Source organism: Cynocephalus volans, chromosome 8 (genome assembly GCF_027409185.1).
Source record: "Cynocephalus volans isolate mCynVol1 chromosome 8, mCynVol1.pri, whole genome shotgun sequence".
Classification (NCBI taxonomy): domain Eukaryota; kingdom Metazoa; phylum Chordata; class Mammalia; order Dermoptera; family Cynocephalidae; genus Cynocephalus; species Cynocephalus volans.
Genome location: NC_084467.1, coordinates 97,360,684 through 97,375,258, shown reverse-complemented (window position 1 = coordinate 97,375,258; position 14,575 = coordinate 97,360,684). Strand labels below are relative to the sequence as shown.

The following is a 14,575-nucleotide window of genomic DNA, read 5'->3' as shown; positions in this document are numbered from 1 at the left end:
ACAATTAAGTGTTGTGATAATAGATAAGTTCCAGAAGCTAAACATGATTTCCAAGGTAGACTGTAGCAGTCAAGAAGAAAGCTTTGTGCTCTGCTCTCCAATGTGGAGTTGGCAGAACCAAACAGGTCATCTTGTCTCCACAACATTCTCTTCTTTGAGGTAAGAACCAGTAACACCTTAATAAACTTACAGATGGTGAAAAAAAGACACAAAGAAGAATTTCACTGTCCAAGAAAGGTTTTTCCAGGACATTAACAGAGATAGTTGACAATGGTACATTGTTACCCCATAAACAAGGTCTCTTGGGGCCAAGAGAAATCCACCTGGGACTTAGGGGATGCATGTTTGTCAGGTGGAGAGCGATGTGGAGCAAAAGAAGCTGTAAGCCTCATTCAGCTAAAAGATTCAGCGTGCAGAGGCCTGCATCCCAAATACATTTTAACACAGGTAATTTCTTTTCCATTCATTTGCAAGCACTTATTTCATTTACCCAATTCCAAGGCCAACAAATCTTGGCATTAAGGCTGACATGATATGTGATGTGGACAGTCTAATTAAGGTTAGGGAATTTTACCAGCTCCTCTAAATTTTCTTTTCTCCGTCTACAAGTTTTTATACTGGGTTGATCTTTTTTTTATTCAAAAGGGCTTCATTCCCATTTGTCATGGCTGCACTAATTGGGCATCTAATGAAGACTTGGATATGAGAGTCTGCATCTCATTTATCCTCAGTAGCAAAATTAATAAAGCAGCAAAAAAAATAGCTTCTTGTACTGGAACTTTTTTAGCCTACCCTGAGTCATCTAAAATCTATCTTGACCGTATCTTCCAGAATTTGGGCTCAGCTCTAAACTTTAGGAGAGAGTGCCCAACTTCAGCTTCCATCCACTGACAACCCATACCCTCCTACTCCCTTGCCCAACCCACTGTTTGGAGAGGGTTGGATTAGAGTGGCCAGGAGCCTATTTTCCCACTAATTCTCTCTACACACGTTTATTAAGCACTTTCTATAGTCCAGGCTCAGAGATACAAAACAGATTCAAGAAGGTCACAGTCAAATGGTCCTGCCACCATTGTCAGCCAACATCCAATGAAAGAAAAATATCTTAGCTAAATATTAATGTTGGGAGCAAGTGCAAAGATTATGTGCCCTATCCTTTTGCTTCTGGAAGGGTGAACCTCCCAACCAGTCCTTTTACTAATGAAGGGCTGTCAAATGTCTGTGATATCCTTAACTTGTAGACTTTATTTATATCCATAAATATGAATGTATTGATTTCCTAGGGCTGCCATAACAAAGTATCACAAACTGGGTGGCTTAAACAACAGAAATTCATTGTCTCACAGTTCTGGAGGACAGAAGTTCAAAATCAAGGTGTTGGCAGGGCTAGAATTTCAGGTGATTTTTTCTCACTTTATAATTTTTATGCTACAGAAAAGTCTAATAAAAATAATATGATAGAATTATCTCACTTAGCAAGCCTTATAGAGAAGCCATGTAAATCTAGCCCTGCAATCTCCCTCTCCCATGAACACTAGACCACTTGAGCTCTACAACAATCATTTGTTCTCACAGTCATTGAACTGTTATTTTTTCATGTGTACTCACCTACATCATACGTAACTTGAGGAAACAAACAGGTCTTCTTACTCAGATTTTTCAAAGCTTATTTACTGACTCCCACAATACACCACCCCTCTTACATAAAGTATCTCATGTAATCCTCCCCTCAACCTGATGAGGCAGATAACGGTACCCTCACATCACAGATGAGCCCCCTGAGGCTGTGTGGTCACATGGGTAGTCAGTGGCCAAGCCAAGATTCAAATCTACATCTGTCTGACTCCAAGGCCACTGATCTAGCATATCCTATCCTCACCATGCTCTACCAGCTCAGTAGACTTGTGGATCCCTTCCCTCATCCCAGAACTTCCATCTGAGCAATGTTTTCTGTGGCCTTGGTGCCCCCTGGTGGCATGTGAGGGATCATTCCACTGTGACCCTAAGCATTTGAAGAGTGACCCTCCAACTAGTGCAGACAGCCCTCTGCACCCAGAGAAAGCTAGACCCTATACCAGAGCTGCCCTTCTTTTGGGGGGGGGGGGCTGGCCAGTACAAGGATCGAACCCTGGACCTTGGTGTTATCAGTACCATGCTCTAACCAACTAAGCTAACCAGCCAGTCCCTGAACTGCACTTCTTAAATGGATGCCCCTCAGGAGGTTTCTGCTTCTGATGGGTCAAGGAAGAGGGGTTAGGGTCTCTTGGGCCAACAGCAGTTAGATGATGTGTAAGGTCTAGGTTCCCCTCCCTGCTTTTCATCTCCCACTTCCCAGTTGGGACATGTGGGCATGGGCATTCTTTGTTGGACTCTCCTGGATTTTCATTTTCCAAGAGCTTATTTATGAAAGAGGGAAAAAGAGGATAAGGGTGGTTAAAGTGCAGGATCTAAAGGTTCTTTACATTACATAGAGTCCTTTTCCCAAAAGACTCTATCAAGACTCTTCAATGAATATTTGATGTATTCCTATGTGCTGTGGTGCTCAGGATGCACACATGGAAAAGATGCTCTCCCTGTCTTTCAAAAGTAAGCATGTAAAAAATTACAATACAATGAGGCAAGTGCTCTGTGTCCTGGAACTTTTCCTGTCACCCCAGAAATGGTTACCAGCCCTCAAAACTAATAATAAAGAATCATCAAACATCCCCCAAACTAAAGAAAGTAAAAAACAGTTAGGGGTCAGACACCTCTTCCAACCATTATCCCAGCCCCCAGCGCCTGCCCCTTCCTCTGCCTGCCTGCACAGGGCAGCAGAGCAGAGAAAAAGGGCTGGTATGGAATAGCCTGCCCTCTCACCTTCTATGTGGCACGGATGTGTGGGCCTGTTATCATCTTCTTCCTACTCTTGTTTTCCATTCAGAAGCCTTCCTTATAGTCTAACAACTAAACACCATCTTTTCTAAGAATACTTTCATCATCTGGCTTTGAAATAATCTGAGATACCCTGGAGCTACATTGGCCAAGACCGTGCCACTAGCCACGAGTGGCTATTGAGCACTGAATTGAAATGTGCTGTAAGTGTTAAAATATATACTGAATTCTGACAACTTAGTATGGGAGAAAAAAATGTAAAATATCTCATTAGCATTTATTATCAATTACATGTTGAAATGATATTTTGGTTATATGTTTGTATAAATAAAATTTTATTAAAATTAATTTCACCTGTTTTAGTTTTTATTGTGGGCACCAGATCACTTAAAATTACAGATGTGGCTCACATATTTGTTTGGACGGTGCTGTGGAGGACTGAAAACCATAGCTGAAAAGCCCTAGCCCAGCAAAGTTGTACAGCGCATGGGACCACAAGGGGGCGGTACTGCTGCGCCGAGTTTCCTAGGGCACGACTCGGGCAGGAAGCAGGCTGGCTCCCAGACAATTGGCACAAACTGTGCTTCAGTGCTTATGTTTTCTAATACTATCTTTTAAGGGCAATTTTAAACTGCTTTTTCTAAAATTTATATGGCCCATATTGTGTTACCCCTCACATAATAAATAATTTTTCTAGAGCAGGAGTCCAAAATCCCTGAATTACAACATTCGAACTGGAATTTTAAGGCTGCTGCAAGCTTCACTAAGACAGCTAGGGAATGAAGAGAGAGTGAATTCAAGTCCAGAGAGCCTCGGAGCTGGGCCCCAGATCTGAAAGTAGACTAAGTAAAAGCTATAGGTGAGAAGGCTGGAGGAAACTTGGTACTGGGAGTGATGCACAGGAATGGGTAGAGGCTTATGGGGGAAGGAGAGCCTGTCGATATACTCCCATTTTCATCAAAATGCCACCAATCTGAGTGTAAATTGGCATCATCTTTCCGGAGGTAAATTTTAAAGTGTATATCAAAAGTCTTAACAATGACTGTATCCTTTGACACAGTAATTCCATTTATAGTAACTTATCATAAGGAAAATTTTAAACTGCACAAATATTTAACTATATGAATATTCACCCAGCAATGTAATAGTGCCCCCTACCCCAAACACTATAAGCAACCTAACTTTACATTAATAAGGGGTTAGTTAAATGAATTAAGGTATATCTATAACATGGAATATTTCACTATTACAAAGGATGTAAATGAAATTTAGTGACATGGAAAGACATTTATGCTAAATTCTGTGGGAAAAAAAAAGCCACCTATAGAATTGTATGTCCAGTATGTATGTCAATTTTGCTTAAGAAAAAAAAATTAAATGTGTACATTTGCAAAGACAGCTATCTGAAAGAATATTCTCCAAGGGATTAACAGTCATCTCTGCACAGAGGGACTACGGTGGTTTGCTTTCCTTATTTTTACCATTGCTTTTATAATTAAAATATTAACGTTATTTTTAAGGAGTCCTACCTAGTATTCGTTACCAGTTAGGGCCACTTTCTTCCCCAAAACTTTCCTGAGTCATTGCCATAGGAAGTACCAATGTCTTCGTTAAAATTCCAACACCTTGCCAACACCCAGTTAGGAGTTGCAACCTTGTTCCATCTCGTCCTAAAATTTAGTCGCCTGTGTGTATGTCTTGCCCCCACACACCTGTGGACCCTTTCCTAGCGGTCCTGTCTCTCTCTTCGTACCTGCCCTCCGCCTAGATCAGACCCCGCCGACCAGCCAGGTTATTGTAAAACTTAAGATCTGGCCCCTAAGGTTCGGAGTCGGTTGAACTGGAATCCAAAGGTTAAAAATCGCTGAGACAAAGTGCCAGGAGAGGAAATGCAAACAGAAGGAATAAAAAGGCCAGGCTAGGGAGCGAGGCACTGAGGACCCTTCTCCCGGATAGGGAATAATCCGCGCCGCTTGTGTCCGCAGGGGAGCCGGTGCGGGTCAGTTCGCCCGTCGCTTCGCGGGCAGTTCAACTCCTGGACGGGATTTGTGGGGCGGAAGCGCAGAGATATCTTTTGATAAAGAACGCGGATATTGCGCCGCAATGAATTATGTCCCTTTGGCGGCGCCGTCCCGGTCCTCGCCCCGCTTGCATCATGTGACCCAGGCCTGTGGTGGGGGAAGAACGCGACGAGCTGCGGGAACCTGGGCCGGGTTACCTGGTGGGCAGAATGGAGGCGACCTTGGAACAGCACTTGGAAGACACGTGAGTAGAGCGGTCCTTTTCGGCCTGTCCCGAGGTCGCTGTGGGGGAACTTGAGCAGGACAAAGGCGAGGACTGCGAGTGCCGGCCGGGGTGTCTCAGGAACGCGGCGCGAAACCCGGGACACGGGATGAGCGGGGGAACCCAGCCCCGGGGCCTCTGGGCGGGGCGGGTGACCCGGAATTAAAATCCCGCCGGGCCCCGCATACTCCGTCACACAGCGCGTCTCCCGGCCCAAGCAGGAGGCTAAAGATGTCTGTCATGCTGTTGAAATAATCTATAAGGTTAGGGTGGTTCTTCGGGAGTTTTAGAAAATGGGTTAACTTTTGAGAAGGATGTGCCGAGTCGAGCCCTGCAGTGTGAACAAACACACCTGTATCTCCTTCCTATCAGTTACTTACTGCTTAAAGAGATAAAAATAATCCCTTAAATTTTTCGAATGAGTAGTATCTGTGTAAAATTCAAAATTGGAAAAGTATAGGAAGGCATATAGAGAGACACCTTCCTCCCACCAGTGTCCCTCAGCTTCCCACTTCCCCTCCGGGAGGCCACTTGTGTTATTTAGTTTTCTCAACAGTTCTAAATGAGTTAGTATACTAAAGCGTGCATTTTTAACAAAAATGAAAAAATTCTAGATATTGCAATGTTTGCGGCCCTCCAAAGTTCGGCAGTACTTAACAAGTTTCTCTCTTAAGAGAGAAATTGGTCTAATTACTTAATTATAATTTTTCTCTGGGGTAGGTGATAATGAAGACAAAATGGAGAAACACTGATTTAAAGCTCTTAATGCCTGGTACATAGAAAGCCTGTATGTGTTAAAGTTCTTTAAATCCATTTTCTCACATCATCTGCTCCATCTCTTCTGTGTTCCTGGAATTAGAATGAAGAATCCATCCATTGTTGGGGTCCTGTGCACAGATTCACAAGGACTTAATCTGGGCTGTAAGTATCTCATACCAACCCTTTGGTAGTTTGCATGGCATCTGATGTTGATTTGGACCCTGGTGTGATACTGTTCTCTGGCTTTTATTTCCTGTTACCTTGCTTGCCACTTTCTGGATACTTTTGTGAGAGTAGAGATTATCTCTAAATAACAAGATTAGAAAATTGAAACTTTTCAGTTGATATTTATGAAGGTAGAAATGTTCCTTGCAGTTCTAGCACTAAACAGTTGTTTCTACTAAAATAATATTTGAATCATTTTAAATTGGGTTTAGGAAGGACTTTAGATAATGACAGTTGTTAACATTTATTGAATGTATGCCATATGCTGGGACCACTAGGCTTTATATTCATTATCTCTAATTTTCACAATACCCTGCAAGATGTTTGGTGCTGTTTTTTAATCCAATTACATTTAGCAATAAGTGAGTAGACAGTGAAAGGGGGAATTTCAGAGTTGGACACAGCTGGGTTCAACCATGTGGTCTTCCATTTACTAGTAGTATGAACTTGGACCAAAAATAACCTTTCAGAGCCTGTTTCTTGCTGGGTTGTTGTTTAATAATGGTAGTAATTATAGAATCACATTTATTGAGCTCTTATTATGTGCCAGGCATCATTCTGAGTGCTCTATATATACTAACTCATTTATTCCTCATAACAGACCTGTGCAGTAAAGAAGTCGAGGCACAGAGTTTAACTACTTGCCCAAGGTCATACAGCTAGTAAGTGGTTGAGTTAGAGTTCGTATCTGGCTCCAAAGCTTCTTCATCACAATACTATAAGATTATATAATATGTGTAAAACAATCAGCACGGAACCTAGACACAATGCTCAATAAATAGTAGCAATTACAGATGAGGAAATAAATCCAGAAAAGTAAATAAATAAAGCAGTTAATGAATGTCAAAACTAGTACCCAAGACTTCTTACTCCTAATGCAGGAGTTTTAAAGTGCTGAATTTTTGGTGAATGGATAACTGAAAGAGGTAATCTGTGTAACTCAACTATGTTTTACACACAAATAAGTCATTTGGGAGGAAAAAGGTAAGTTTTTTTTTTTTTTTTGGAAAAAGGTAAGTTTTTTGAAGCACTTGCCAACCTCACTGATGGAAAGGCTGAAATTCGGGTGTGGAAATCTAAAACTAAATGAGCTCCTTTAAGAAACCTTCAAGGCCCGAAAGAGTGCACTGTCTCTGGCCAGTTAATGTTTTATATAACAATAATAAATCCATAGGTTCATGCCATAGTGGCATATCCATTCCCTTAGTTTCAGGAATAGTTAAGCTTGTGTTGCTGCCTTTGAATACAAAAATATATTGTAAACTAAACTTAGCAACTACTTTTTGTACCTGGGATCCAGCTTTAGTTATTATATACAAAATTAACGCTAGTAGAAAGACAGTTCCGTTGACCTTAGAAAACAGCCAGCCAGCTTATTCTAGCAGAAACAATTGCTTACAGAATATTCACATGTGCTGTCAAGGTGATCTGAATTCCTGAGTAAAGACTTTTATATCCTTTGAGGTTGAGTTCAGTAAAAGGAAATCAGATTTCCCATGAGGAATGAATGTTTCAACAAGTCTCTTGCCCTTATTGACTCCAAAGTGAATTTAACTTTCAGGTTGACTTGAATTACAGCTTCCTTTTATGCTTAGGAAGGTAATTAGAGATGGTGATGGGAATGATTTTGAAAACTGAGTGTCACTTATGGCTTTATTAAGAACTGTTGTCTGGCTTTCTCACTGAAGTAACCAAGTGAGTATTAAGGAAAAATCATTTTCATATCAGTACCTAACCTAAGAGACCATGAACTGAACGTTCTTTTTGTGACTAATTCAGTGAGAGATCCTACTATAGCTCTATACTAAGTTGTGGACAATCAGTTAACATGATATCCTATTTTCCAGGCCGTGGGACCCTATCAGATGAGCATGCTGGGGTGATATCTGTTCTAGCCCAGCAAGCAGCTAAGCTAACCTCTGACCCCACTGATATTCCGGTGGTATGTCTAGAATCAGATAATGGGTGAGTAGATGTCAGCAGATCCCTTCCTTTTTGTTTGGGAAAATCCCTGGGAAACTTGACTGGAGTCTGCCCTGGGTTTGTCAGTGATTCCCTATTCAAAATACTGTGGAGGTTTTTTACCCTTTGGACCACAGGAGCAGATAGACTGTTCACTAAAGCTAATGTGCTGATTTTCAGGCCACAATACATTTAGATGAAGAGTAAGAATTGTCATGAACTACTAAGTTCATTTAAAAAAAGGAAGTAATAAATAGCACAAAGGAAGACTAATCAAAGAATAAAAACTAGTTCTAAAGTAATAAAAATACTAAAGCTATTCCAAGGGACGGTCCTCAGAATAATATAAAGGGAAAAACTCAGAATACAAAACTATGCACAGTAAAATCAGTTTTGTAAAAAGAGAAAAAACATGTATATAGTGTACATGCAGATAAAACCAGGAAATTATTAATAGTGGTTGTCTATGAGTAGAAGAATTAAGGATTCATTTCATGTTTATATTTTATACTTTCCTATAGTTCCCAAATGTTTTGTTGTGTTCATATAGTGCTTTTATACATGGAAAAATATTTTTGTATCCTAAACCAAACATTTTAATCCTGCACTGAAGTCCCACTTGCAATATTTTACTGAATATTTTCCTCTTTGCCTTTCAGGAACATTATGATCCAGAAACATGATGGCATCACAGTGGCAGTACACAAAATGGCCTCTTGACATCTCATATCAGTTTTCCAGCAGCCTGTCATAAGGACTCAATTCTACCTGTGTTAATTAACTTATAGAACTATTAAAGTTAGGCCATTCATTTAATGTGCATTGGGTACTGTTCTATTTTAGGGTCAGCTGCTTTTTAACAGTCTGTGGACTGACCTATCAAGATAAGTCAGTAAGGATCATCTTTTGAAGCAGCAGATCACTTCATATATAGAATTTTGTTATGTTCGATAAATCTGTTTGGAGGAAAGCTTGGATCTTTTCTGGAGTCTTTAAACTCTTATCAAATGTTCATTTTTTTCAATTAGTAAATTGTAATTTTTTCCAAAAAGGTCTTTGTTCCTAACTACTAACTTCTATTTCAGAAGCTTCTTGAAATACCTATATTCTCACAGAAGTGTCCATGGATATTTAAATCATATATACTCCTACCTCAGAACAACAGCATAATAGCCGATGTTATTAAGCACTTAAATATATACTTATTTATTTTCATGAACAACCCTATACATAGTTACTTTTATTTGCCCTATTTTACATTTGTGTAACGAAGGCTAAGGGATTAGCAGAGTCACCATTTAATTCAGGACTCCAACCCAGAGCCTGTACTCTTAACACCCAGACCATCAAAGAAATAGGCATGTTTGGCCAGAAAATAACCTTTTACCACTTGAAAATATAAGTCAACGTTATCTTTTCAACCTTTATAGTTCTCAACAACAGAACTGTGTACAAACAGGCACAAAAGACTTCAATTTCTTGAAACTGAATGCAGTTCCTGTTGCCGTCTAGCAATTTAACATCTGACAGTATAAAAAAAAAATCTCCAGAATGTTATTTATCCAAAAATATTATTCATCTGCAAAGTATGAGCACCTCATATGTGCTATGTGAGAATAAACATTTTGAGTAAGACATGGCTCCAGCCCTTGAGCTTGTATATGTATGTATGTTGTCTTCACCATACTTACCAATATCTGACATACAGTATATGTTTGTTTTATAATGTCTTTTCCACTAGCATATACCTTTTGAGGGCAAGAGTCTTAACTACAGATGTATCTCAAGCACAGTTCCTAGCACATAGTAGGCACTGAATACTTGAATAAATAATCCAAGTGTTTTGTGGTATGAACTAGGCTTCAAAAGATAGAATACTTGCAATAAGAGGAATAAGGGGTTTCCAGACAGAGGAAATGGCAACGGCAAAGATGAGATAAGTCAAGAGGAGTATTTATGTAACAGCAAAAGCTATAGTTTGGTCTGTAGGTGAAAAAGCTGGAAGGTGGGACAGCTAACTCAAGGAACTTGAATATCTGGTTTTTAAGAATCCTATTACCGTGTTAACAAAGCAGGTTTTGGAGCAGGTGAGAGAAAAGAAAGCTTTAAGATTAATCTGTAAACTGAATTTTTTTTTTTTTTTTTTTTTTTTTTTTTGGTGACCGCGCTCAGCCAGTGAGCACACCGGCCATCCCTATATAGGATCCGAACCCGCGGGGGAGCGTCGCTGCGCGACCAGCGCCACACTCTCCGGAGTGCGCCACGGGGTCGGCCCTGAATTCATTTTTTTGAAGGAGAAAAACTTCCTCTTGCTTGTCTATCTCCAACTCCTACTACCCCAAAGTAACGAGCCCATCTTTAGTGAGTTTTCTCTACATGCTAAGCAATTTACATGCATTTAGCTCATTTAATCCTCAATCTTAGGTATTATCCCCATTTTAGAGAAGAAATAGGTGCAACAAGATAATTAGCTCACGACCAAAAACGAGACAAAATAAACAGGCAGAAAGGGAACAAAGAATGAAGAATTAAAGATTGAATTTTTTAGGAGACAGGAAGAACGGTGCTTACAAGGAAGGAGTCAACTCAAATAGAGGGAAGGATTACAGAGAAAAGATGACTGGGTTTGACTACGTCTGTTGAAATTTCTGACAAGGCATCCTGGTGCTAATGCTCAATAACAAACGTATTGAGTGCTCACTGTTCTAGGCACAGGCTAAATCCACCTTCAGGAGCCTCTCACTGTATTTAGAACAAAACTTGTGGCTCTTAACACTGTCTTCCAACCCCTGCATGATCCAGCCCCTGCCTACCCGTTGTGCCACATATGGTGCCACCCTCTGCCTATCACAAATCCCCTGTCTAGCAGTGTCTGGCACACAGGCAACTGTTTATTGAATACAATGAATAAATTAACACTCTTAATATTCTTCACAACAACCTTTTGAGATAGGATAGTGTATCCAAGTTCTTGATGAAACAAGATGTGCTGTAAAGAGCTAGGGATGGAGACAGCTGTACAGAACTAAGGCTGACTGAGGTATGATTTATGGGGGTTTCCTAAAACCATCCTGCGATGGTTAATTCTATGTCCGTTTAACTGGGCCATGAGGTGCTTAGATTTTTGTTTAAACTATTAGCCTATGAGTGTGTTCCTTGATATTTACATTTGAGTCAGTAAACTGAGTAAAACTGTCCTTCCTAATGTGGGTGGCCCTCATGCAATCTATTGAAGTCCTAAATAGAATAAAAGCCTAAGAAAGAATTCTTTCTCTCTGCCTGTCTTTGAGCTGGGACATCAGTCTTCTACCTTTGGACTCAGACTCAGACTCAGACTGGAACTTATAGCATCTCACTCTCCAGGCTCTCAGGCCCTCTGACGTGGACTGGAACTTACACCATCCATCAGCTCTCCTCATTTTCAGGCCTTTGGATTCAGACTGGAACTACACCATTGAATCTCCTGAAATCTCCAGCTTGCTGACTGCAGATCTTGGTTTTCTTGGTCTCCACAATCATGTGAGCCAATTCCTTATAGCAAATCAATCATCAATCTCTATATTCCCCAACCCCCCAAAAATAGTTCTTGCTCAGGAGAACCCCAGCTAATACAACACCTTAGGTTTAATGATTCACTACAACTCATAGGATTGAGCATTCAGTTGTACTCACGTAGTTTATTTACAGCGAAAGGATAAAAAGCAGAATCACCAGAGGGAAAAGGCTGATGGGGCAAAGTCCAGAAGAAACCAGGTACAAGCTTTCAAGAATCCTCTTTCAGTGGACTCAAATAGGATACACGTAATTCCTCTAGCAATAAGTTGTGACAACACATGTGAAATGTTGCCAACCAGGGAAGCTCATTATAGACTCAGTGGATACAGGGGCTGGTCACATAAGCACCCTCTTGCCTGGTACATATCAAAATTCCAGATTCTCAGAAGGAAAGCAAGTGTTCAGCATAAACCATATTTTTGCAGTTTAGGCACAATGATCCACTCATCATTAAGGGAATGGTGGGAACCCTCCTGAAATTTAAGTTCCCAGATCCCCACCAAAGACCAACCTTGTAAGCAGTCCTTTCAAGGAACAGGAGTCTCAGGCCAGCTGTGTTAACTCTTCTCTGCACAAGGATTCAACGAAGATGGAAAGATTCAGCTAAAAATAAAATCTCTTAATTCCAGATGTTAGTGCTATATTAAACGCTAAGTCCCCAAGTGTTAAAAATTATTCATGGGCTGTATTTGGCAGTGAAATGAGGGTAACAGTGGTGACTTATGAAATCATGCTGCATTCTTGCTAAATATCTTCAGGGCCAAGCATTAGAAGGTCAGAGGTTGAGGGAACTATTTATGTTTAGCTAAAGACCCTATAAGCTTTATTAAGCCACTTGGGTAAAGATGCCAAAATGTTAACTAATATCCCAAAGATGGCTTAGGAACTCTTTGCTGTTACTATTAGGCCCCAACTGATTAACAAGAATCATTTTTAATGAATCAAGTACCAACAGTAGGTTTATTAATGTGCAGTCACTTTACATATATATTGTTAATCTTCACAACCTTACGAAATAAAATTAGCCATATTTTGCAGTTTTAGAAATGAACTCAGAGAGGGTAACTTGCCCAGTCTCCAGGCTTAAAAAACGGCAAAGTTGAGATTCTAACCAGGTCTGCCATGTCCCCCTATATGAGGGTACTTTTAAAAGTTCATAGAAAGTGTGAATTATTTTTTAATTCTATTTTTCCACGATCTTTCTGAAATATCCTCATACCTCGAAGATTCTTGTAAAGGTACATGTATGAAAGACATGTTTGAAGGGGTTCATCACTGAGGACTTTATAGCCCTCTTAGCCACTATGAATGACTCACTGTTCTGCCACATTTCAAATCTGACCCCAGCCCTCAGCATCAATATAAATCCTAGGCTTATCTTATTGTGTGATGAGTCATAGACAGCCCCACTTCAAAAGAGCAACAAGCATGCCACCTTAAAAAAAAATCATCCTATTTATTAAAAAATGCTTTCTGGAGTGTGTTAGTAATTACAAACAGCTCTCTAAAAAGCATTCATCTTCTCTCTTTGGGTTTTTGCCTTCTGCTGAATGTTTATTTGATCCCTACCACCAGCACCACATAATTGCATAATCTTTCCATTGTTACACGTGGAGAGCATTCTCCCAAACCATGAAACTGTCCTTCTGCAAGCACTTTAATCAAAAAGTATTATAGAGTTTGGTTTTAAGAGCCTGAGAGCCCTTGTTTTTTAAAAAGGAACATGCATAAATATGTGCAGATTTTCCAGATAAAACAAGAAAAACACTTTTGCCTAAAATACACACTAATTTAAAATCTGGAATGTTGGTGTAAGGGAGATAAAAGGCAATTTCCTCTCAACTTCACTTTTTTAACGTGGAGGGTGGAGCAGAGGAAGGAAATGGGGAAAGAAAGCTGAATTATCCCAGTAATTTTCTAGGAGACTCGGCCTTAACCATTTCCAAAACACAATAAGGAAAAAAAAAATTATTACAGCTACTACAAGTATACATCTTTCGTGGGAGGTGTTCAAAGTTAAGATAATCAGTATCTAAAAAGCAGATAAAATGGAGCCTGGAACTCCAAATTAGTAACCAGAATCTTTAGTCAACACACAAAAGGCCACACAAATACGCTGAACTTACTGAAGAATGCCATTTGTGGCCCAGGAAATTTCCCACCTTTCTCCTATAAAGTAAGCATGTCTTGAGAATCTCCCTGAGGAACTTCAGAGACACATGTATTATTTCTGGGGCCCCATCCCCCTGCCTTGAGCATAGTCAGCAAAGGACTTTCCCCTTGGTTTACTCCAATGCTTGCTTTTGAGCCACGGTAAAAAATTCTACCTTCTGAGCAAGGGTGGGTGGAGGGCCTGAGATGATGTCAAATCACAGCCTTTCCTCCTCCCTTCAGGAAGTAAAGTCCACTGGCAGTCGTGCCTAAATTAGCTCTGCCCTCCTCAGCTCTCACAATGCTCACTTGTTTTCATAGTAGAGTGGAATGAAATGCCATAGCAAGAGTAACACGCTAAAAAAAATAGTATTTTTCTTCCTAAATTGCTTCATCTGTGGAGGATTCCTTTGCTGAACACCACATCAAAGGTAAGATGGAAATGGGAGTGTGTGCTGGGTTAGTTTTCTATGTCTTGGATGACTGGCATCTCCCCTAGTCGAGCCTACTCACCAGATGGCCATTCCACATACCCTGTCAGCTGATTCTCCTTTCCAGTAATGGCCTGTCTTCAACCTGGTAGTAGGAAATGACTTCTTCACGCCCCCCTCAGAATATCGACATTTTCTTTTTGCATCTACTGAATCATTTGTATGAAGGTTGCAGACACTATGACACTTCACTCCTAAATACTTTAGCACTGACCAGGAGGGTGATGCACAGCTTCCCCTAGGAATTTACTTGCAGACCTGGCGGGAAGGACACTGAG

General features: G+C 40.4%; 1 protein-coding gene across 1 annotated transcript; it reads left to right on the top strand.

The window, feature by feature from the left end:
* The first annotated feature begins 5,009 nt into the window (after window positions 1-5,009).
* On the top strand, window positions 5,010-8,916 carry LAMTOR5 (late endosomal/lysosomal adaptor, MAPK and MTOR activator 5). The gene is made up of 4 exons (XM_063105962.1): window positions 5,010-5,136; window positions 6,014-6,075; window positions 7,986-8,103; window positions 8,760-8,916. Exons 1-4 carry the CDS (start codon window positions 5,102-5,104, stop codon window positions 8,818-8,820), a joined length of 276 nt encoding a protein of 91 aa, XP_062962032.1. The 5' UTR covers window positions 5,010-5,101; the 3' UTR covers window positions 8,821-8,916.
* Window positions 8,917-14,575: the final 5,659 nt, after the last annotated feature.